Genomic DNA, 26053 nt, shown 5'->3' on the forward strand with positions numbered 1-26053 from the left:
TAATAGTAGTGGTAATAGTAATAAAAGTAGTAGTTGTCACAGGACAGAAGTGGGATTGAGGAAGGGGTATTAATTCCTTTTCTAACTACCCGTATGTCGATCTGAATTGAAAGTGAAAGTGTGAGTTGCTCAATTTTGTCCGACTCTTTGTGACCCCATGGGCTGTAGCCCATCGGGCTCCTCTGTCCATGGAATTCTCCAGGCAAGAATGCTGGGGTGGGTTGCTATTCCCTTCTCCAGGAGACCTTCCCAACCCAAGGATCAAACCTGAGTCTCCTGCATTGCAGGCAGATTCTTTACCATCTGAGCCACAGGGAATCCCCCTGATGTGAAGAATTAGAAATCCCTGAGTAAAGCTCCTGAAACTCAGGCATTGTTAAGTGCCTAGTAGTTTGAGTGTAAAAATCTTACGTCATGAGAATTGCAGTGAAAATGAAAAAGGATATGCATTTATCCTTGTGAAACTTAATCTCACATTTCAATTTTTTAACTATCATCCAACCCTTTCCCCTTTCTGTATTCAACCGCTCTTGAAACTTAGTTACGAAATTTTTATGTTGCCACTCTTGTAAGATAATAGTCATGACATTTAAATAGTTTACGAAGTTAGCTGTGGGTTTAAAGAGTTTCTTAGAATAACCCCAGGAACATATGTATCCATTAATTATGAACATGTGGGATGAATCAGTAATCAATTTATTCTTCTGAATGAGGTTTTTGGGTTTTTTTAGATACAATTTGGAGTTATCTCCAGAGCTCGAGTTTTTCACTTAGATTTTTGTCACTTAGTTCTTTTCCACTTAGTTATGTCATTAAGGCATTTATGTGGTTAAGGAGAAAGTTGTTTGGACACATTACAAAAATGCTTAATATTATATGCAAGAGATTTTTTTAATTCTTTTTTAGTTCACAATTTTATTTTCTAATTATAAAAGAATTGTTGTGTAAGTAGAACATTTAGAAAACAGAGCAAAAGTGCAGAGTACCTGCACTCTAAAGGAAAATGTTGATCTCACAGCATTTTATTTGCTTTTAAAAGACCAAGTGCAGTGGCACATATTCTACAAGAGACAAATTAAACCACTGAAATTGCACAAATCTGAGTGTGAAGCATGAGTCGTTTGTGTCATCAAGGAGGCATGTAGTCATGAAATGAACATTTGTGTAACTGCCAAGCCCAGCAGACTTAATATTCTCTATTTGTCAAATGTAAACATTGTTTTCCAAAAGTACAGAAATATTTTTGTTCTAGATATAACTCTTTTTCTCTGTTAATTTGATGTGGAACCTTATAGGCCATTTGGAAATATATATGTGGCTTCCCAGGTGGTGCTAGTGATAAAAAACCCACTTGACAATGTAGGAGAGGCAAGAAATGCAGGTTCGATTCCTGGGTGGGGAAGATCCCCTGGAGGAGGGCATGGCAACCCAGTCTAGTATACTTGCCTGGAGAATGCCATGGACAGAAGAGCCTGGCGGGCTACAGTCCATGGGGTCACAAAGAGTCGGACACAACTGAAGCCACTGAGCACACATGCATACACACACACACACACACACACACACAAGCTTATATATAAAACATGAAATTCTAAAATTTTGTTTAGTTTTAGACATATGCAAAAAGGTTTATTACTGATACTTGTTCTGAATTTCTAGGTTTAAAGTTTGGTGAGACTGTTATTATACTAAGTGCCCTAAAAGATATCTGTGTTTTAAATATCTTATAACTCTACCTTATATTGATATTTATTCCTGGGGGAAATTTTTCTTAGAAAAATATAATAATAAAAAATAAACTCATTTTTCACAAAATCGATTACTTATTGGGCATCAGTATAAAAGAAGGCATTTAGAGAGAAGTTCAGACATATCAGGAAGATGCAGTAATCTGTATCTCAAGTGGCCTGATGGCTTTACTTTAGTAAATTCTGGCCATATGAAGAATTTTAAAATTAATAATCAGAGTTATTAACAGATTGAGGTTATGGTAATTGTGATTTTCTTTTCTTTTTTGCAAATATGAAATGGGTTTACGGTGTTGAAAGTCCGGTACCATACTTGGATTCTTTATTGTCAATGATGACAATAAAGAATTTTAAAAGATTGAGAATAGGTTCAATTATTGAAAGATCAGTATAATACATGTACTAAAACTATTAAGTCTGAAAGACTAGAATTTTACCAGATAAATTTGAAAAATTGTATAAACTATATAGTTCTTGAAAGTAAGTAAGTTGTAATAATAACTTGTCAAAACTTTGAATTCAGAACAATTTTCTTACAAGGTATCTTCCCTACACTCAAAGGAAGCATCTATCTTTCACTTAAAAATCACCCTAGGACAAATGTATTAAAATAGTTCATTATTTACTCAGTGGCAGAGACTGTTCTAGACATTTGTGGTCTAAGTCCATCCTGTAACAGAATTTATTATATTCTGCTGTAATCTAAATATCATCATAACATTTTTCTTTAAGCATGTGTAGTTATTTATAAATGGTTCAAGATATTCCTACTTGATATGCAATATAATTGATTAATATGTGTTAAAATATTTTTCTACTTTAAGAAAATATTTTATGTGGTTTACTACAGTACAGAGTTTTTAGTCCTAATATCTACAGGACTGACTCAATGAGGAGACTTTTCTAATATTCATTTATCCATCTAAATTTATTCATGGGAGTAACATTTATGATTATTGCAGTTTCAGATATTTCATTCTTAAATATCAAAGGACCAAATTGCAGTTTACAGATTGTCTCTACCTCTTTTGGACTTAGCCTTTCAGTCATTTCACTGTTTGAAAAGCAAAAGGGAAATTTAGTTTCACTATTTGTATAGAAAGCTTTACTAAGATGAGGCTAACCTCATCTACAATATTCTGGGAATATTTCTAGATTTTACATATTTATTACTGTGGCCATTTATAGTGGAATTTACTATACCTTGTATTTCTTTAAGATTTATAAAATAAATGTTTTCTTAAAATATTTTTAAAGTATAATATTTTTAATAAATGCTTTATTTTTGACCATGCATTTATGTTCTTTTGATAGTATAAACATATCTGAAAAATTATTCTTGTGTCAGTTAAGAAAACTTTTAACCAACTTACTATCTTGTGTTTACCAGTTGCAGTGTAGTTGGCATGATTTAACTATTCAAATACAGAGATTCCTAGCAAATTACATGTTTGGGCTGTGTCAAACCCAGAGCTCAAACACGGAGCTGAAAATGAAAGTTCCTGGTTAAAATCTAACACTTCAGAGAAAACTTGAAATACTACCTCCAATTTGGTTTAAGTTTTGATATCAGAAACAACAAAGCAAAAGTTATTTAATGAGAGTCTGAACATTTTTTAGATGATGTAAATTGAATTTCATTTTTTGGCTAAAAAGGTGGTATTTATTTTTCATTTGAAGTTAAGTTTAAAATGTATAATCAATAAAAACAAAAATTCTAAATCTTGCATTTGACTTCGGAAAGATTCCCTGGAGAAGGAAGTAGCTACTCACTCCAGTATTCTTGCCTGGAGAATTCCAAGGACAGAGGAGCCTAGTGGGCTGCAGTCCATAGGGTAGCAAAGAGTTGGACCTGCCTGAATGGCTGATAGACACACACACCTCCCTTACTTATACTAACACTATATACTTCTGAAAAAGTTTTGCTGCAACCTAGTATAGCTCTTATCTTTCCATCAAGTAGATATCTAGTGCTATATTACAGGGGTTTTTTTTGCTGGGGAAATAGCTGAAAGTAGATTTTTAATAATATTTTATGGAATTGTATTACTTGTAAACATTTTCTTTCACTATATTCACTTATACCTGTAAAACAGCATAAACTCTAAAAGCATAAAACTATGCAATGTTTGAAAAAACAATGAACTCTTTAGAGCAAGTGTGACTGAGAGGCTCACTGTAGTAGGAAAGTGAATCGTTATTTACACCCTTTGAAAAGTCACTTGCGTGTGTGCATGTGTGTTCAGTCGTGTCCAACTCTTTTGACCTTTTGAACTGTAACCCGCCAGGCTCCTCTGTCCGTGGAATTTCCCAGGCAAGAATACTGGAGTAGGTTGCCATTTTCTCCTCTGAGGGATCTTCCTGACCCAGGGATCGAACTCGCATCTCCTTTGTCACCTGCATTGCAGGTGGATTCTTTACCTTCTGAGCCATCAGGGAAGCCACTTAACCTTTCTAATCTTCATCATTAAGGTCACTGCCTCTTGGTGGTTCAAGCAAAAATTTTGGTTGGGAAGATGGCTGACGTATTATGGGACTTAGAGTCAACCTTTGAAGAAATTTTAGGGTATGGCAGGAATGGTGCTCATCCTGTTCTCAGATTTTTATCTGATTTCTGGAGACCAGTGGCTGTAAAATTGCTTAGTTATTTCAGTACCTCTCTGTTGGTAATTTTGGTCAGTCATCATGAAGGTAGATATTGGATGGAATGTGTAATAACTATAGATAGAAAGTATGAGGAAAGTGTACATTGCTTTCCCCTTACTTAAATTATTAAGAAAACTTTTTTTTTTCACTTGAAAAAAAATCTTACCTTGTTAGCTAAACTTTCATTTACCTTCGTCCTGGTCCTTAAGTGCTCAACTATTAAATTCTACGCTGCCACTTTTTGCTGAGATAATGTATATTAGGCGAAGAGTAATTAATTATTGCACTCAAGTGCCAGGGTCCAGCCCCGGCTGATCCAGGGTATTCGAAGGGGAGACGGCGTTGGCGACTTGATTTAAATATTCATCAAAGATATAAAGAGTAATAGAATGAGGATAGCTCAGTAGGAAAATTCAGTGGAGAAAAGAGGCTGAGTAGCTTGGTTTACGTGGAAAATCAATATAACCTGTGACACCAGGTTAGCTCTGACCACGGAGGCTGCAGGCACCCTCTCGAATAGCGGAAGGTGCCCCACCTTAGACACCTTCTCAAGTGGGTCTTAGAAGCCCAGGCAAATAAATGGTCACAGAGGACCTCCGCACTCCAGATGGAGACTCAGCTGGAAATTGAGAAAAAGAATGACATGGGGAGACCAAGCTTTGGTGAGCAAGGCCCGTAGCTTTATTTTCAACAGGGGTTTTTATACCCTAAGTTACACATAGAGGATAATAGGGGATGCAAAGTCAGCAGTCTTTGATCCTTATCAAAAACTAGGGTTTCTTTCCTGCAAATGGTTTAGGTGATTTACATCATCTTCTGGCCAGAAGGCCTATTAACATTTTATGACTCTTGACAAAGGTTTGTCAACCATAAGACTTATTTTCTCTAAGAGTAATTATTTTAAGGTTTGGTGCCATCTTCCAAAGGTGTTAGATAAAATTGCATTCCTATAGGGCAGAGGTGCAGTGGGTTTACAACAAAGGAAAGAATTTATTACCTTAAGGGTCTAAAGTTGCTAGCACCAAGGCCACTACTTATTTTTTCTACATACCAACTATGTTAATACAGATTCAAGGATACAATACAGGGGATGTGGAAACTTGGCAGCAAGTATTGGCTCATCAATGAAATCTTTGACTAGTTTTATTCTGACAGTTTCTAACTCTCTGAGAGGCTCTAAGCTATTTGACTATCTTAAGCTTCCCTTGCCTCTCGAGGCTGGGAGACTGTAAACAATCATATGCATAGCTGTAGGAGTCCGGGTAAGCTTGTCAGGCGAGTTAGAGAGCTATCTGAGGGGTTTGGATTTAAACACTCCTAATGCCCAGGAACTTTATTAATTGGAGCTGTAAGTTAACTCTTTATTAGAGAGAGCAAGACGGTGGGTGGGGGACAGCCCCCAGTAAAGTCAGAGGTGAGAGCACAAAGCAATAAAGTAGGCAGACTCTGGTTTTTTGGGGGTAGATGCTCGAGAATATCCAGGGGGACTCCTGAGGCTCGATCCCGCCTTTGCATATGCCGAGCCTCCTTCCTCATGAACTTTGCCATGAGTGGAGTGCCTCTCTCTGGCTCCTGGCACTCAAGGCACTGTATGCATTTTTTCCACACTTTTTGCTTGTGTATGCTTATCAATGGAACTAAAGCAAACAAGCCTTCCCATTACCCTCTTCCTTGTATGTTGTTGTTTGTCTAGTCATTCAGTCATATCAGACTCTTTGTGACCCCATGGACTGTAGCCTACCAGGCTCCCCTGTCCATGGGATTTCCCAGGCAAGAATACCGGAGTGGGTTACCATTTCCTTCTCCAGGGATCTCACCCACCCAGGGGCTGAACCTGCATCTCCTGCATCGCAAATGGATTCTTTACCACTGAGCCACCTTTGTATTTTTTAGATCATATAACTTTGTTATCTTTTTTCGTGGACATAATTAACTTTCCTCCTCTGCTTAAAAATGTTCAATCTATCTTAGAAAGAGAGTTTGCTAGGAAATTTGCTTTAGAGTCAGTGTGAATTTATCACCACTTTTGAAAAAAGTTACTGCTTAGAATACATAGCCCACACACTAATACAGGAACATCTTTATGTGTGAAAGCAAACACTTTTAAAAAAATTTAGTAGTTTACAAAATCGTAACTTAGAGCTCAGGATTTTATAAACCTGGTTATGTGTCAGAATCACCTCAGAGATTCTGATTCAAAAGTTTAAGGATGGGGCCCAGTATTCTCTTTTTGGAAAAAAACTGTCCCAGGATGATTTTGACACAGCCAGCCAAGTGCTAAGGAATGACTTCCGTAATTTACTGTCAGAGTAAACATAGCTCTGAGCAAAATTAAATCCTGGGTGTTTTCATAGTTAAAAGGCTAAGCATGCTCTTTAGGAGGATATGTGTGTACTAGTGTGTGTGTGTGCACACGTGTGCGCTTTCAGTCGCTTCCAACTCTGCAAACCCCCCAGGTGCCTCTGTTTTGGGGATTTCCCAGGCAAGAATACTGGAGTGGGTCACCATTTCCTCCTCCAGAGGATCTTCCTGAATCAGGGATGGTACCCGTGTCCCCTGTGTCTCTTGCTTTGGCAGGTAGATTCTTTACCACTGAGCCACCTGGGGATCCCTGCATTTTTAATCAAGTCAGAGTCTCTTTTACTTCAAAAAATTATTATTCAACAGAAAGTCTAATCTCACTTTGTCTTGAGAGAGTTTGGGAAAGCCCTTTAAATGTATCGTAATGGTCTTTGATATGTAATTTTTAGCACCTTGATGAAATAATAGTAAGTTCAGAGACAAGGCTTCTAGACAACAAAGGGTGTGTTCATTTCTCTGGCTTTCTGTGTTGCTTTTACATTGCTGGCCACCCTGTGAGCATTTGGTAAATTTTCAGTGATGATGGCATGGAGAAGCTGGGAATCCAGCCACGCTTCAGCTGTGGGCCCTGCCAATCTCTTCATTCTCTCTTTGGCTGGCAAACAGGCCCCTTCTGGAGAAGTTGCTCTCAGTTAAAGCAACACTTGATAATCCCTTAAGTGTTTGCATCCATTATGAATACTCTCTTAACTTCTAAACTTTGTGTGTACAATTGCTTTTCTTAATGCTTTTTGATCCACCAGTAAATGCTAATAATAAGTGATTATCTTTGTAAGAGGTTAATTTACATAAAATATGTTCTTTGACTAGTATGAAGTACTCCTCTGTGTCCAAGACCATGATGATCCAGCCATTGATGTGTGTAAGAAGCTTCTTGGGAAATATCCAAATGTTGATGCTAGATTGTTTATAGGTAAGTAACAAATTTTACAATAACCGTTTTGCTTTAATATATTAAGTATCAGTAATCTTCTTTGCATTAAACTATATATTAGGGTCCTAGGCACCATTGAAGTTATTAACATGTTTGCTTTATGCATATTTGTTAGATATAGTGAAAGGTGTTTCTATCCTTTAGAGAAGACAAGTTATAAATACAAATTTTGTTTTTCATATCAGGGATTAACAAAATTATTCCAGATTATGTTTTACTCATCAGCCACACATGAGAATCAGTTATTTTTTTTCTTTAATAATTTCAATCTGTGGCTTTTTCTATATCTCATTGATTATAATTGAGATTGAGTGGTAGAATTCATTTTTGTAATATTGCAAAAAGAATATTTTCCCCAAAACCTACAGACTTATTCTAAATACTCGTTAGAGATATACTTGCTATTAAATGTTTATTAATGTTTACTGTTAATACAAGCTCTTAATTAGAAAACTGAAACTAATGAATTTTCAAAGATAAATGATGTACTTTTCTTTTTAAGAATGAATAACTTTTTTCTAAATATGTTATTATGAATAATAAGCATGATGTTAAAGTATATTTGTTTTAATTATTAAATATGCAAGTACTTTTCACTTCTCTCTACTAAGTACATGTATAATAGAAAATATTTTCAATATGGCATGAATTGTTCACTGCTATACTTTTAAAATTTTAGGTGGCAAAAAGGTTGGCATTAATCCTAAGATTAATAATTTAATGCCAGGATATGAAGTTGCAAAGTATGATCTTATATGGATTTGTGATAGTGGAATAAGAGGTAAGGTTTTTTCTTACTTATTTTATAAAATTATTGATTCAATAATAAAGTTCCAAGAGCAACCTGAAAATACATTTATCAATCATATTTGTTTACCTAATAAAGTAAGTTATTTTATCATTATTTCATGGTAGTATGTCGTTACACTTACTAAAATTTTGAAGTTTTTTAATGCTAAACTAGAATGTTACACATATGAAAATGCTTTCATTTTGAAGAGAAAATTCCAACCATTAAAAAAAAAAAACAGTTGTGGTACATTATGCCACAACTGTGGTGTAATGAGCTTTTTCATAGGTCTAAGTTTTCCCTTATTCAAGTGATATTTATCTTTTACTTTAATCTGTTTGTGGCATGTGCAATATACTATCTCATGCAAAGGGACAGAAGTTAATTGATACATATTTTACTGGAATTACATGCATTTTTAGAACACATTCATGGCTTTTTACTTAGCAGATTTCTGCAGGACACCTTTTATATATTGAAATTATAATATGTATTTTTGCATTTTTAAAACATTTATAATTTCAGTGTTCCGTATGATTTCATTATATTCTAATACCTCAGTTTTCTCAACCTCAGCGCCTCAGGGCTGGGTACTTCTCTGTAGTCAGGGCCGTCCTGCAGATGTTTAGCAGCATCCCTGGCCCCTGCCAGTAGCACGTCTCTGTTGGTTGTGACGATCAGAACTGTCCCTGGACACGCCATCTGTCACCTGCAGGGCAGCAGTTGAGAAGCACTTCCCAGACATGTATAAATAAGGCCCAAATGCACTTTTGTACAGTAGATTGAGTTCTTAAACACTTGAAGGAAATAAAAATGAAGTCATGTAAAATCATATGAGATTTTTGCTCTTTAAAAATGGGACAATGATTTAAATTTTATCAGCCTAAAATTTGCAAATTAGTAGTAAATGTGGCACTTCGACTTAATTAGATCATTACAGGACTAACAGTTCTTGGTCAGAGATTAGGTTCATTTTTCACATTTGCTGTCTTAAATTGTTTACTGTCATATATTTGTTATGTTTTCAGTATACGAACCTCCATCAGGTATATTCTCATTCAGTTCTAATGAGCAGTTTTAAGAGAAAGAACATGTCCTACTCTCAGAAAGAGGAGGCTCGTTTCCTATGATTGTGATGCAGGAGCCAGAATAAACACTAGGTCCTTGGACTTTTGCTCCTGTACCTTTTCCACTAGGACACATTGTCCATTACTCCAGTCTGGAGGTTCAGAAACAGGGACTGCTAACATTTTCAAGATACATCCCACCTCTGGTACATATTAGGTATTCAACAGCCTGCAAAGGTCCAGAATAAATTCCCTACCATATATTACTCTTTTTGAAATTTTCTATTCTACTAGGAAAAGTGATTGAGATTCTTTTTATTAGACCTATATTCAAAGAAAACATTTATTAAGAGTTTAGTAACTCACAGAATATATTACATTCATGGGCATTTTACTAAAAGGAAATTTTTTCCCCTCTCCCTGTGTACCTTTTCTTTTGCATCATAGTGATTCCAGACACACTCACGGACATGGTTAACCAAATGACAGAAAAAGTAGGGCTGGTTCACGGGCTGCCATATGTAGCAGACAGACAGGGCTTTGCTGCTACGTTAGAACAGGTAAGTACGATGCTTATAGATAATACGCTTGTTATCAGATCCCTAATCTCCCAGAAGCTTGAGGCTATGCTGAGAGTGGGCTGAGGTGCCTGAAGTTAACTGTATTAAGTCTGCTTTAACCTGCTGAGTGAGCGTCCCAGGTGGCGCTGGTGGTAAAGAACCCAACTGCCAGTGCAGGAGACATAAGAGATGCAGGTTCGATCCCTGGGTCAGAAAGATCCCCTGGAGAAGGGCATGGCCACCCGCTCCAGTATTCTTGCTTGGAGAATCCCATGAACAGAGGAGCCTGGCGGGTTACAGTCTATAGGGTCGCAAAGAGTTGGACACGACGGAAGTGACTTAGCACACACACAACCTGCTGAGTACTGGCAGCCTCAAGTTGAGAGTAGCTGTTTGCATTAGTGAAGAAATACTTGGGCCCCGGAATCCCTCCCAGCTGAACTTCCTGTGCCCTGGCAAGGAACAGATGTGCCCAGGAAACACCTCGTGGTCTTATTACCAGCTTAGCACAGTATATTCTTTTTCCTTGTGGTCCTTACTTTCAATTCTTGAGTTCAGTAACGGATTACTGACTTACATAAAAGTATGTGTTATATAGTTCTTTTAAAGATCCGGTCTGCAAAGAATGCATCTTAAGTATCATGAAGTATTTCAGTATATACAAAAAAAAGGAAAATTGTTCATATGAATCATTGTAAAATCCACCTTCCTTCTACAACAGATTTCTAAAAATTATCTGAACAACTCATGTTTTCCATTTTTACTCCACACCTTTTAACAATATACAGACTTACATGTAGGAAACTGTAAGTTAGGAGGAAGTATAATAAGCAGAATAAATCAAAACACAAACCACTCCCAGAACCCGACCAGTTAGAGGAAGTTTCTATTTTTAAAAATTAGTTTATTTTAGCATTAAGACTTTTTTTTCTCTGTGTACTTTCTAAAAAGCAAAGTTGAGATTATACAAAAAATAACTTGTATCTTATTTTAGTTACTTCATAAACTGTTCCCCATATCATTAATATTATTTTATAAAAGTAATTTTTATTGGCTTGATCATAGTTTGTTATATAAGTGTATTCTATACTTCACCACTCCTGTACTGTTAAACATTAGGAGAAAAGACTTGTCTTAATGTTATAACAGAAGGGTATACAGTTTCAATCTCCAAATATACCAACTTGAAGCATATCTGTATTTATATTCTTTTGAATTGCAGTCATCTGAGGGTAAAGAGTACAGTGTAGAAACTTGCATTCAGCCTTTGGCAGTGTGAATCATACATGTATGCGTGCTCAGTTGCTTCCATTCTGTCCCATTCTTTTGTGACCCCGTGGACTATAGCCTGCCAGGCTCCTCTGTCCATGGGATTTTCCCGGCAAGTATACTGGAATGGGTTACTTACCATGCCCTCCTCCCAGGGATCTTCCTGACACAGGGATCCAACTGAGTCTCCTGCATCTCCTGCACTGCAAACAGAGCTTACCACTGAGCCACTGGGGAAGCCCAGATACCACAATTTTTGTTGAGTAAAGAAACTCTAGGTAGTTACTTTAAAATTAGATCCTTTTTATTCTTATGCTCCATGTTATATTTTTGCTTTGGAAATATCCAACTTGATATGTATGTCAATAATAGATATCTCCCAGATATACTCACTCCCTTAGTTTAGGTTTAATCCCTAAAAGTCACCGTTACTTAAAGTGAATGGAGGTAGGCCCGAGGAATTATTCCAGTCTGTAAAGAAATCATGGGAGCCTTCATCACAGTGCCCGGTCCCACCTCATTCCAAAAACCTCACTTAGTAACTGCTTAAGGCATTAAGATAGGTGCTTTTAGTTTTAGAAGTTTGGTTCAGTTCTATCCCACAAATATTAGGGCTTCATTCCAGTCTGGGCATAGGTTAGGTAGGAAGAATTGCATTCTTAATCATCTGTGATTATTAGCTTATTCTGTGCCATGTATCAGAGAAGGCAATGGCACCCCACTCCAGTACTGTTGCCTGGAAAATCCCATGGACAGAGGAGCCTGGTAGGCTGAGTTCCATGGGGTCGCTAAGAGTCGGACACGACTGAGCGACTTCACTTTCACTTTTCACTTTCATGCATTGGAGAAGGAAATGGCAACCCACTCCAGTCTTCTTGCCTGGAGAATCCCAGGGACAGAGGAGCCTGGTGGGCTACCATCTATGGGGTCGCACAGAGTCAGACACGACTAAAGTGACTTAGCAGCAGCAGCAGCATGTCATGTATGTGATTTCTGCCATTAAGAAAGATCACTTCTCTCCATTTCGAGGTGCTATTGCCCTCCACATCTGTGAGTTCTACATCTGTGGCTTCAACCGATTATAGCCTCAAAGTATTTGAAAAAAAAATTACAAAAGCAAAATGTGAATTTGCCTTGAGCCAGCAACTATTTACATAGCATTTACATTGTATTAGGTATGGTAAGTAATCTGACAGGTGTAGATAATACACAAAAAGTATTGGTGGATTTTTGGTCCAGGTCTTCTAGAACCAATCCCCCTAGGATACAGAGATGACTAATTAGAAAAGGCAACATATTTAAGATATAAATAATAAATAGGTTTTATATCTGGTAAGTTGGGTAAGTTTGGATGACCATTTTATTCTACCATTAGTTTAGCAGTTTGCATTTTTGATGACTCCAAAGCAAATTATCAAAGGGGCAGTAAAATGGGAGACAGACTATTAGTGCCCATCCTGTTTATGAAAAATACACTGAAAAATGGGGAATTTGAGCTTAGTGACTTGGGCAGGAAACAGCTAACTACAAAAATATACAGGAAGAGGAATTAAGAAATAGGATTGTTCTTTTGGCTGATGTACCTGTGAGTGTTGTGTGTGTATTGCCACGTGCCTATGTATGTAGATGTGTGTATATTTATGTGAACAGTATGAAAAGAGGACACATTAAACATTAATATCGTATATCAGTAAGTGATATTTTCACCTCTCTTATTTAAATCCAAATTGTTTGACTTCAATAAATCTTTAAATCTTGGCGTTTTAGGAAAGACAGTATTTATTTGAGAATAAAGAATACTTTTCCCTCCAAGAAGTACATACTACTTCTTTGTAAAAGTGATAACAACAAGAGTAGTCAATCAAATTAGAAATTACTGACTGCTTGCTATATGTAAACATTATTTTATACCACTGTTTATTCAGGTAGTTTATGTAAGAATAATAGACTGTCCACCCAATCATTCTTAAGTTCATTAGGAAAACAAATTTATAAACATCATACTTCTAACATAAGCTTCTAATTGTACATGTATGTTTTCGGTTTTGTCTTGGCAGGTGTATTTTGGAACCTCTCATCCAAGGTCCTATATCTCTGCCAATGTCACTGGTTTCAAATGTGTAACAGGAATGTCTTGTTTAATGAGAAAGGATGTTTTAGATCAAGCAGGAGGGCTTATAGCTTTTGCTCAGTATATTGCTGAAGATTACTTTATGGCCAAAGCAATAGCTGACCGGTAAGAAAACTAAATTAAATTAGGTTGTTGTATTTTTTATTTCCGAACTTATGTTGGCTTTTTCTGTTTGTTAAACCCATGGATTAAGCACTATTTTATTTTTTGCTAGTAAGTACAGAATAGTTTAATACTTTGTATTCCTACTAATGTAATGTAATTCCTGCTAATTATTCAGGTACACACTAATGAAGCAAATAAATGTTCTAATTTCTCTACATTCTTCAAATTAATCTGGTTTCAAAACAGTATGGAATTTACTTAAAAAACTAAAAATAGAGTTATTATATGATCCTGCAGTCTCACTCCTGGGCATATTTCTGAAGAAAAGTCTTAATCTGAAGATACATTCACCCCAGTGTTCATAGCAGCACTATTTGCAATAGTCAAGACATGGAAGCAACTCACAGGCCTATCGACAGACGAATGGATGAAGATGTGATCTGAATGTAATGGAATATTACTCAGTCATAAAAAAGAATGAAATACTGTCTTTTGCAGCAACATGGATGGACCTAAAGGTTATCATATTGAGTGAAGTAAGTCAGACAGAGAAAGACAAATATCAAACTCACAGACATAGAAAACAAACTTAATGTTTACCAAAGGGGATAGTGGAGGACAGGAGGAGGAGATAAATTAGGAGTTTGGGGGTTAACATATACACACTACTGTATGTAAAATAAGGGACTTCCTGGTGGCTCAGTGGTAAAGAATCTGCCTGCAATGCAGGTATGATCCCGGGTAGGAAAGATCCACTGGAGAAGGAAGTGGCAACCCATTCCTATATTCTTGCCTGGGAAATCCCAAGGACAGAGAACACTGGTGGGCTACAGTCAATGGAACCACAAGAATCGAACAAGACCTGGTGACTAAACCACCACCATCATTTATAAAACAAGTAAACAAGGACCTACTGTATAGCACACATATATATAGTAAGATTTTATGGGAACACCAACCCAGTAAATACTAAATCACTTTGCTGTACACTTGAAAACTACAATTGTAAATTAACTGTACTTCAATTTAAAAAATGAATACATTTAAACTCTTAAAAAATTTATGTGATTTGAAGTGGTTAAATTGAAGCTTCTCTGTGACTGTAAATTTTCATTATTATGAATGTAAATGTTTATGTGTTTTAGAAGAATTAAAAGTATCAGTTCAGTCATAAAGCCAATAGGTGAAAATTTAAAGAATGAGATTTCAAATTTTGAAATTTCTCAGTAGATTATTTGATACTTTGCTAAGAAGCTACCTAATGATTCACGATTGGCTTAATCACACTTTTCTACCACAAAATGACACTCATTTGCTTTTTTAAAGGAAGTTGTTTCCTTCTGTGATAATTTACTGAAGGTGTGATCTTAAAAGTTGAAGTATGTTTTCAAACTTATCTTCTGGTGGTGTTAGTATGGTCCATGGTTTCGTATTGTTTCTCATGAGATATGGAATGCCACTTTTGGTTTATATTTCTTCTTAAATATTCACATACATATCCCCCACTACTCCTTTTTTGGTTAATAGTGTTCAGAGACTGTTAAATACAGGCCCCACTCCATTTAGTACTTTCAGAATGTCTGTATTTTAAGTTTATCAAACTGAACTGAGGGGTTGTAGTTCCTTCTAGTTCTTAGGTGGTACTGTCATGGGCTTCTGTAATGACTGAAATGTGTTTAAGTATGATACACCCTATGTAGGGTGCCATCCTGGGACGAGGCTCACCCTAAACACTCGCAGTTGCTTACTTTAAAATTAAAAAAAAAAAAAAATAGCTGATTTACAGTATTTTAAAGTTTTAGGTGTACAACATAGTGATTCAGTATTTTTATATATTATACTCCATTTAAAGTTATAGCAAAATTATGACTGTATTGCCCTGTTCTATTCAATATACCCTTGTTGCCTATTTATTTTATACATTGTAGTCTGTATATCTTCATCCTTTTCCTCTATCTTGCCCCTCCCTCCTTCCCTCTCCCCACTGGTAACCAGTAGTTCTCTAACTCTGTGAGTCTCTTTTTTATTTAGCCACTCATTTATTTTTTAAATTCCACATATAAGTGATAACAGAATATTTATCTTTCTATGTCTCACTTATTTCACTAAGCATAATACCCTCTATGTCCATCCACATTGTTGTAAATGACAGGATTTCATTCTTTTTCATGGCTAAGCAATATTCCATTGTATGTATGGACTACATCTTCTTTATCCATTCATCTGTTGATTGACAGGTTGCTTCCATATCTTGGCTACTGTAAATAAAGCTGCTTACTCTTTACAGTAATGAATACATAACCTGTCATCCTTGCACGTATGTGTTCATGATCATAGTTCATTTTATAACTGTCTTAATTTTCAGAGGTTGGAGGTTTGCAATGTCCACTCAAGTTGCAATGCAAAACTCTGGCTCATATTCAATTTCTCAATTTCAGTCCAGAATGATCAGGTAAGTCAGCTGGGTTTCTTCTTTTTATACTTTATTAAAAGAAAAAGGGAATGGGGAGTATATTTTTACATGGTCTTAACTTGGTTTAAAAAAAAAAAAAAAAAACAACAAAAAGTCAGGTTTTGTTTTCTTCCAGAAAAGAGAAGTTAACTTCTTCATTAAAATAAAGTTAATGTCTCAGTATATTTTCTTTCCATTGTAAGCTTTCAAAAAACAGATGTTGAGACTTTGGGGTTTTTTATGCTGACCTCTATTTTCTAACTTTTTTACCCCTGAAATTTTATGATCTTTACTCATCAGAATATAGGCCATGCAAATAAATGTATAGACATTTTTCTTTGAAACACTAAATAAAAATAGAAAAGAGATTCATTAAATACTCTGTAAAGCTTATGTAAAAGGCCTTTAATGGGATATAATGTTGATCATTTTGAGAAAAATTGATTAGTCTTGTAATCAGGCTGTTGTTTAAAGAAAATCCTTTTTTTTTTTTCCCCCCAAGGTGGACCAAATTGCGAATTAACATGCTTCCTGCTACAATAATTTGCGAGCCAATTTCAGAATGCTTTGTTGCCAGTTTAATTATTGGATGGGCAGCCCACCATGTATTCAGATGGGATATTATGGTATTTTTCATGTGTCATTGCCTGGCATGGTTTATATTTGACTACATTCAACTCAGGGGTGTCCAGGTATGTGGATAGGTGTGCAAAGGTTGGAGGTCATTTGGTGGAACTAAAATAGTTTTGATTTAGAAAAAGTTGAAAATATGTCTGAGCCATTTTTTAGCCCCCCAGTAAAGATTAAAATCAAATTAAGCATTGGTTTCCTTAGTGGAATGTGGACACAAAATGGAACTTGATTTTCAACTTTCAGCTGGTTATACAGTCACTTTTATTAAGACTCCAAAAAAAATGATGTTAAAGCAAATTGACAAGTCTTCAAACTTAAAATATGTTAGGATACCAGTTTATTTTAATACTGCTCCTATTCCTAATGAACATTTTTCTTAACCACTATAACATGACTGTTACATTATCTAAAGAAACAAATTGGTGTTTTTTAGATAGTTTTTATTTATTTATTTTCTATTTGGCTGTGCTGGGTCTTGCTGCGTGGGGTTTTCTGTAGTTGTGGCAAGCAGGAGCTGTTCTCTAGTTGTGGTGTGTGGGTTTCTCATTGCAGTACCATCTCTTGCTGTGGAACACGGGTTTCAGGGTATACAGGCTTCAGCAATTGTGGTTCCCGGGCTCTAGAGCACAGACTCAGTAGCTGTAGCACACGGGCTTAATCGCTCCACAGCATGTGGGATCTTCCCGGAATCAGGAATCGAACCCACGTCTCCTGCATTGGCAGGCAGATTCTTTACCACTGAGCCACCAGGGAAGCCCCAAACTTGATTTTATGTGATGTATTCAATAGAGTTAAATGGAAGTACCTCACTTGTTAACCGGGTCTGTAATCAGGCAGTGAATTATTTACATTTCTACTTCCCAGGGCGGCACACTGTGTTTTTCAAAGCTTGATTATGCAGTAGCCTGGTTCATCCGTGAATCCATGACAATATACATTTTTTTGTCGGCATTATGGGACCCAACGATAAGCTGGAGAACTGGTCGCTACAGACTGCGCTGTGGAGGCACAGCTGAGGAAATTCTAGATGTATAACTACAGCTTTGTGACTGTACATAAAGGAAAAAAGAGAAGTATTATAAATTATCTTTATATAAATACTTTTAAAAAATCTACCTTCAGTAGTTTTATCACATGTATGTTTTGGTATCTGTTCTTTAATTTATTTTTGCATGGCGCTTGCATCTGTGAAAAGAAAAAAAAAAGGAAGAAAAAAAAAAAACAACACATCTGTAGTCTTGGCCAAATGGTTATATTTTATTTTGTGGAAGTAGAGAATCAAGAGAATTGGTTCTAGGAACCTGGCTTCAGTTTTTGTTGTTGTCATTTATTTTTTAAAAGTATATAAATAAATCTATATATAAATGAATGTTCTGCAACAAACACTATGACAGTATCCTTCAGTAGAGAAAGTTTCTTCCTGGTGAGTACACTCCTTTAGAACACGTGTGAGATGGCAGCAGCTTTGTTGGGGTGGTTAGAAGAGACGAAAAGGTGTAATCCCTCTTCATGTCTAAAGTGAAAGGTATTACACAGTGAAGCGCCCACAACGAGGTACTAACTGAGAAACTTTTTCATGCTTCATGCCTACCTCTTGTAGTCGTTGCAGAGCAAATATAAATTGTAATACAATAGCTAGGCCTTGCAAAAACAAACGGAAAAAAACTTTAAAAGTAATAATAACAAGAGAGCTGGAGTCTAGTATTTATATTGAATCTGTGAGAAATATTTTTTCGGTCTCACCGCAATGAACCAAAAGTGGTTGAGTTTGGTTTTTAATTGTAGCCATGTCTCGAAGGCATCTTTTTGACCAACTCTTGTTGGTTCTGTCTTGAACCATTGTTAATCACTGTGCTGGTGACCCTTTCCTTCCCTGCTCCTCGCCTGACCCACCCCGTCTTTCCTTAACTTTGTGTCAGGGGGTGGGGGGAGGGGGGTTTGTTTTAGCGTGAGTGGGTGTTTTGATAGTTGTGAGGAAAAATGCATTTCAGACACATTTCACACATGAGCTATTTTCTTACACAGTCTGTCTTATTGTTAAAAAGAATGTAATTTCATGATACAGGTATTTAATATCTTTTTTAAGTAAATATTCTAGCCATCAAGAAATAAATTGCAGTAGAGTATTAAGAGGGGACAGAATGAGTTTTACTCTTAAAATTAATCAGTATCAAACTAAGTCTACTGTGTGTGTGTGTTTTTTTTTTTTAATTCCTGTTAGTCTAGTCTTATTTAAATTGGATTTTTGTATTCCAGTCTGTATGACAAATAGACTAGAACAGTTCCAGTTGTAAACGCATGCTCTGTCTCGCTGCTTTCTCCCCTTCATGCCGCTAAACTCGCTGTCAGGTCGTGCTTAACTTGTGGTGAACTGGACTTGTTTTTGTTTTGTTTTGTTTAAAAAAAAAAAAGCAAAAATGTAAGGGACAGTGCATAAGCCTTTCTCTCTTTTTTTTATTGTAGTGGAATTTTTTTGCTTTTTCTTCAGGAACGGATGGCATGTTGTCCGTATGAATGCCTGCTACGGGGCTGACACTGGCAATATGGCAGCTTCAAACTCTTTTTTTCCTGCAGTTTCCATGTCAAAGCATAATGTGTCACTTATTAGCAATAACTACATATTTATATGAATACTTTTTCACTTCACTGAGCCAGTTTCATTTAATTGTGTAATGCGTATATACATGGTTTAAATTGCAGTGTATCGATAAACCTGTATATACTGTGTGTACACATTATATGCAAGCTTTCTCTGGGCCAAACTGCTTCATTCTTTTTTTTTTTTTTTTGCCTTATGATGAATTTGTTTGAAGGGCATTTTCTTCATGAACAAAGGCTTTGATGCATATTCCTTTCTCTGTGAAATGGGGGGTAGTATTGTTCCCTGAGGAAAGTTGCACAGTGCAAACCAGTCTAGTTGTGACCCACTCTGTTTATTTAAGTCATTGTCATACAAGCTGAATTTTGCTGACCATGTTTGTGATTTGTTGGTTTTGTTTAATGAAGTTTGGTTGATGCCATCTTTTGCACTGCTGAAATGAAATCTTGCTTATTCCTTAGTTTTTCGCTGATCTCAGTATGGGCAGTGTAACAGCAAAACCAAAATGGCTGGACAAACTTCTTGTGTTTGTAAATATTAAAAAAATGACTGTTCTGTATATGTGTTTTTTATGTGATAGTGGAGTATTTCCTTCCAATGAAGTTTCAGTTAAGCAGACAGAGCGATTGTTTGTTTATTAGCAAGTTTGAAGTGATGATAAAATGATAAGAAATTATATACATGTTGAAGAAAGCATCATAGCAGAACTGTAGGAGTCCAAATTTAATGAACTGTCTAAAAAAAAAGTGTCTATAATATACTATGTTTATTATTTAAAATCACTGTCTTAAGTTTTTCAAAAAATAAAAAATTTGAATACAATCAAAACATTAGCAATAATGTATTTTTGACTCGTGTCTTTTATATTTTTATAAATAACATGTTCTACCATTCACAGCAGAATTTTTCAAAGAAAATTTACCTGTGCTACAGATGAGATGAGAGAGAGTGAAAGTTGCTCAGAAGTGTCCAACTCTTTGTGACCCCATGGACTGTACAGTCCATGGAAATCTCCAGGCCAGAATACCGGAGTGGGTAGCCTTTCCCTTCTCCAGGGGATCTTCCCGACCCAGGAATTGAACTGGGATCTCCTGCATTGCAGGTGGATTCTTTACCAACTGAGCTATCAGGCAGTCAGGGTTTCTGTATTGGCCTAATGTTAAAATCACCTGAAGAATCTTTTTTAAAGACTACAGATGCCTGGGCCCTGCCTCTGAAGTCTGGTTTAATTATTCTGGGTGAAGCCTGAGCACTGCTCTTTGCTCTTTGCAGGCAGATTTGAGAATTCCTGGCCCATTAAAACATTTAGAAAATACTCGGTGGTCCTTGAGTCTCTTCTCACCTGCACTTACAACCTGATCTCAGCCTTTGAGATCTTACCACCCAATGGCTAGGAGAGGTAGATCCAGGCAAATGAATGGAGTGGCTTTGCTGCTGGAGACCTCAGAGAGAAATAGACTACGTGCCACCCCGCACACTATCCATGACCAGGCTCCTCCCGAGCTTGGAGGCATCCCCAGGCCTGTTTTACCACCAGCCCTCAGAGAAGAATGCTTTTAACTGGAGAGCCAATCCCAAGGGAGAAAGACTGTAGAAGGGGTTTGGCTGTGACCTGCCAGAGGCCCCACACCTAACACCTTGACCCAGTCAACAAGCTCATTCCTCTTGGTCTGTAAAGTAGACTTCTAATGTTTCAGAAATGATCAACAAAATTTGTGTGTAGGTCTTAGAGTTTTTATAGCTAGGCAAACTTTGAAGAGCCCTTGCCCTTATTTTAGAGTAAAAAGCTGAGACGTCCACTATGAAAGCTATGATCACAGGGGGTTAGATATACAGTTGTTGGCAGATCTGGGAGTGGCCCCCACCTGCGTCTTTCAGGTCCCTTTACTAGATCCTGTTGTTTAAAGTTCTGCCTACAGAGCTTTAAAACTCATTGTATAAACCTTAAATTAAAAAAAAAAAAAAATCTGTTAATTTCAATAACCATCCATATTGCAACTCTTAAGTTGTTCTAGAGAACCAAACTCAAACCTGCCAAACAATATAATTATAAAGCTAGTTTAAATGCTTTACATGTATCATTTGATAGATGAGATTACTACATACTACAGAACTATGTTCATGTACATGAAAATAGTTTAGACATTTCCCTCTCATGTTTATTAGAGTATAATGTTTGGATTATTTATTCTTTTCAAGTTATAGTTTATGACTAAACTTCTTTTGGTTGGAAGGGAGACCAGCATTACAAAATGGTGGGCAATTATCTGTGCAGAACTGCAGGGACTGCATTTGAGTAATTTGTCTTAAAAATACGAACCTCTGTGAGATAGCTTAGAATCACTAGCTCCACATTTTTTTTAAACAAATAAAAATATGTAACTGTGTGCTAAATTGCTTCAGTCGTGTCCAACTCTTTGTGACCCTATGAACTGTAGCCCGCCAGGCTCCTCTGTCCATGGGATTCTCCAGGCATCCCATGCGTTGCCATGCTGTCCTCCAGGGGATCTTCCTGACCCAGGGATGGAACCCATGTCTCTTATGTCTACTGCATTGGCAGGTGGGTTCTCTACCACTAGTGCCACCTGGGAAGCCCGTATATAACTTTGTTTCTTAAGCAGCTAGTTGCCTAAGAACCAGAATGTGCTAAACACTTTGCACAACCCCTGCCCTGTCCCGGGAGAGATTGGCAGAGACTCTGGGTGGCTCCATGTGCTTTGTTGTTTGGTCTATTAGTCATGAAGACAGCTGTGCTAACACCATGGACTTGTAATGAAACAATATAAGGGAATCATTTCTTTATACCAGGACTGAAAGTATCTGTTAATGCCCTCCCCTGCTGCCTCCACAGCTCCCATTTTGACCTTGTTTTTGCTGTTTCCTTACCCTTGGCATCAACCCTGGGACTTGTGTCATATTCCAACACCTGACCAATACCAGGCCAGTGGAAGGAACACAGGCAGGAGGTTAGAGAATTCCACAGACCATTGATGGGCTGCTGTGGAGCGTGGAGGCTTCCCAGGTGGCACAGTGGTAAAGAATCCGCTTGCCAGGGCAAGGGACACGGGGTCGATCCTGGGTCGGGAAGATCTCCTAGAGTAGGAAATGGCAACCCACTCCAGTATTCTTACTGGGAAAATTTGCATGGACACAGGAGCCTGGCAGGCTACATTCCAGGGGGTTGCAAAGCATGGCAAGGAGTGAGTTTGGAAGTGGAGACTTGGGGTCATTTCCATAGAGATGATAGCTGAGAACCACTGAAAACAATAACCAAAGACAGTGTCAACGAACAAGAACTAAGGACAGGATCCTGGTCACCTATTTAGACATTCAGTGGGAGAAAAGCACCCAGGTAAAGAGGTTGCCAATGTGGCAGACAGCCTTTTGGTAGCTATGGAGTTTGAGGCAGTTATCTTTCTGACCCTATGTTTGTTAACGATGTGAAATGGGGAGGTAATAATATATATATATATACTGCTAAGTCACTTCAGTCATGTCTGACTCTGCAACCCCATAGACGACAGCCCACCAGGCTCCCCCATCCCTGGGATTCTCCAGGCAAGAACACTGGAGTGGGTTGCCATTCCTTCTCCAATGCATGAAAGTGAAAAGTGAAAGTGAAGTCGCTCAGTCGTGTCCAACTCTTAGCGACCCCATGGACTGCAGCCTACCAGGCTCCTCCATCCATGGGATTTTCCAGGCAAGAGTACTGGAGTGGGGTGCCATTGCCTTCTCCATATATATACATATATGTATATATGTGTATATATGTATATATACACATACAGTGATGGCTAGTTCCTCTCTCCTTTCAAAGAAGAAAAGTAGTGCAAGGAATATCACAGGTGCCTTAGATTTCAAGAAGAAAATAGTGAGGTCGTGGACAAAAAGGAATGAAGGCTGGTGAGTTCAGGAGCAGACGTACTTCCTGCAGTGTCAGCGTGTGAGAACAACAAGGAGATCAAAGCAGTCAATCCTAAAGGAAATCAACCCTGAATATTCACTGGAAGGACTGACGCTGAAGCTCCAATACATTGGCCACCTGATGTGAAGAGCCAACTCATTACCCCTGATGCTGGGAAAGATTGAAGGCAGCAGGAGAAGGGGGTGACAGGATGAAATGGTTGGATGGCATCACCAACTCAGTGGACATGAGTTTGAGCAAACTCCAGGAGATAATGAAGGACAGAGGAGCCTGGTGTGCTGCAGTCCACAGGGTCGAAAAGAGGCAGACATGACTGAGCGACTGAACAACAACATGAGAATTTAGCTTCTTTATGGATGGTCTGTCTTGGTTTACATTGTATTTTCTTCAGGGGAAGAGAAAAGGGAGAGGTGTTCTGATAGAGCTATAAATGGCTCCTGACCCTGAGAGTAACCATCTGACTCTTGTGCCAAAAAAAAGTTTTAAGAATGGCTGCTCTGGGAATTCTCTAGCTGTCCAGTGTTTAGAACTCTGCTTTCATTGTTGTGGGACCGGGCTCAATCTGTGGTTGGGTTGGGGAACTAAGGTTCCACAAGCTGCACAGCAGGGCCAAAACCCCCCAAAAAATGAGTGGCTGGCTGCTTCTCACATTCAGAAGAGTGAAAAGAACCAAAATCAGATTATTAGGACTTAAGGAGCGTGCCAGGAATTAATGAAAGTTTCGACTACAGATACTTGGAAATTGCAACAGTGATGCATTTTTCATCCAAGGTCCCAGTAATCCTAGGCCAAAAAGAATTCTGACTTGAATTCCTTACACAGGCAATGAAGCATCCCTTCCAGTCTTCCAGCCCGGTGACTATTTGAGATGGTTCACTTAATTTGAGACGGTACAGATACTGTCTATACCATGATCAGCATTCAACAAACATTTTTGACTTCCCAGCCCTGCCCATCTGCCCATAGTCTGCACCTTTTAATTTTGCTCTTATTTTGCTTTTTATTTTTCTCCTTGTTTTACTCCCTGCTCTGTTTCTATATTAACCTAGAGCTTAACCTCTCACTGACTTTGGCTTCTCTTTCTGACCCCATGTTCCTCAGCATCACTCAAGAGTCCTTCCTTTTTTCACTTCATCCCACCTTCTCTGCCACCACTCCAACTCCACCCCCTGTTCTTCAAATTGAGCCAGTACTTCCTTTTTCTCATGCTGTTTCTGTGGTCTGAAAGTTCCTCTCTCTCCCTCCAACTTCATTTTCTCTTTAGGATCCTCTGCCCTTTAACCCTCAACTCGCTTTCAGTCCACGACCTCTCCAGAGCGCTGTGTGCTCACATTATTGTCTGTTATGTTTGGTCAGGCATTTAGTTTTGTGTCCTTGAGTTATTTCCAGCGTTTTAATGGCCTGAACTTGGCATGTCCTTCTAGTCATTTTTGTGTCCATTTCTCTCTCACCTTCCCTTCCCTCCAGTACTTTCACAAATGGTTCTCATTGGTAATGGAGGAGAAACTCCTTAATGCTAGTTCAAATATCACTTAGCATCTTTTCACCTGCTTGTGTTGGCAGTGTATTTGCTGTTTCCTTCCTGCCCACCCCCCCCCCCCCCACCTTCTGCTTGACAAAAGGATTTCTCTGCATGTGAGTAAAACACTAAAATTTTGTTTCACTCTTCTGGAATTGTCGAGTTCTGTTTTCTTCTTTTGTTTTTATTTGGTTTTAAATTTGAGAAGCCAGTGATTATTGGAAGGAATCAGAGGTGACCACGTCACCACTACCCCATAAGCCTATTGGTTCTTGTGTTTTTAGTTTTTTTAAGGTAACGTATTGCATTTCAAATTATAAAAATAGTACACATTTACTATAGAAGAACTTGGATGCATAGGTAAATAAAAGCTCTCCTAGATATACACCCAAGGGAATTGAAAACAAGGAGTCTATGTGCCCACAAAAAACTTGAACATGAATATTCATAGCAACATTGTTCATAATAACCAAAAAGTGGACAACAACCCAAATGTCCATCACCTGACAAATGGATAAACAAAATTTAGTATATCCATACCATGGAATAGTATTCAGTCCCAAAAAGGAATAAGTACTGATACATGCCACAACACAACCTTGGAAACATTATGCTACATAAAACAAGTTAGATACAAAAGGCTACATTGTATATGACTCCATCTGTATAAAATGTCCAGTGTCAGCAAATCTGTGGGGACAGGAAGTAGATCAGTAGCTGCCAGGGGCGGGAGGATGGTAGGAAAGAGGAGTGACTCCAGCAGATACAGGGTTTCTTTTTGAAATGATGGAAATATTTTGCAATTAGATAGTGGTGATCAGTCGTACAACATTGTGACTATACTTAAAAACACACACACACACACACAACATCTCTGAATGGCACACTTTAAAAGGCAAACTTTATGGTATGGGAATTATATCTCAATTTTTTAAATAAAAAATAAAAATAAAATGTTAATGCATAATTTCTTTCCAGTTTCTTTCTGACACATATTGCTGAAATGTTTCAAGAGAGGAGGTTTGTAACTGCTCATTACTTGGCATGGTGGCTAGAACTCAGAATTGCCTTTTTGTAAATTGTTTTAAATTTGACAGATGAAAATATTGTAGATTTTGTATAAGCAATATTCTCATTGCTTGTAGATTTTTTAAATGACTGACTGAGGTTGAGTATTTTTGTATGTATGATTTTTAGCCACTGAAGTTTCTTCCATTTCTATTGTTTTGGGCTGTGTGGGTCTTTGTTGCTGCACGGGCTGTCCTGTAGTTGTGGTGTGAGGGCTTCTCGTTGTGGTTGTTTTTCTTGTTGTGG

At 37.6% G+C, this 26053-nt stretch overlaps 1 protein-coding gene across 2 annotated transcripts in view; it reads left to right on the forward strand.

Moving 5' to 3' along the window:
- UGCG (UDP-glucose ceramide glucosyltransferase) overlaps nucleotides 1-20123 on the forward strand; it is a 38741-nt gene extending 18618 nt beyond the window's left edge. Inside the window, exons 3-9 of one of the 2 annotated variants that reach the window (XM_006047020.4) lie at nucleotides 7566-7668; nucleotides 8369-8470; nucleotides 9994-10106; nucleotides 13433-13611; nucleotides 15977-16063; nucleotides 16566-16755; nucleotides 17561-20123. In XM_006047020.4, the coding sequence (XP_006047082.1) occupies nucleotides 7566-7668; nucleotides 8369-8470; nucleotides 9994-10106; nucleotides 13433-13611; nucleotides 15977-16063; nucleotides 16566-16755; nucleotides 17561-17731 (945 nt within the window). In that variant the 3' untranslated portion in view covers nucleotides 17732-20123. The remainder of the gene's footprint in view (nucleotides 1-7565; nucleotides 7669-8368; nucleotides 8471-9993; nucleotides 10107-13432; nucleotides 13612-15976; nucleotides 16064-16565; nucleotides 16756-17560) is intronic. The other variant, XM_025282226.3, reaches the window with a different exon arrangement.
- The last annotated feature ends 5930 nt before the right edge of the window (nucleotides 20124-26053 follow it).

The sequence above is a fragment of the Bubalus bubalis genome, chromosome 3 (assembly GCF_019923935.1).
Source record: "Bubalus bubalis isolate 160015118507 breed Murrah chromosome 3, NDDB_SH_1, whole genome shotgun sequence".
NCBI classification, from domain to species: domain Eukaryota; kingdom Metazoa; phylum Chordata; class Mammalia; order Artiodactyla; family Bovidae; genus Bubalus; species Bubalus bubalis.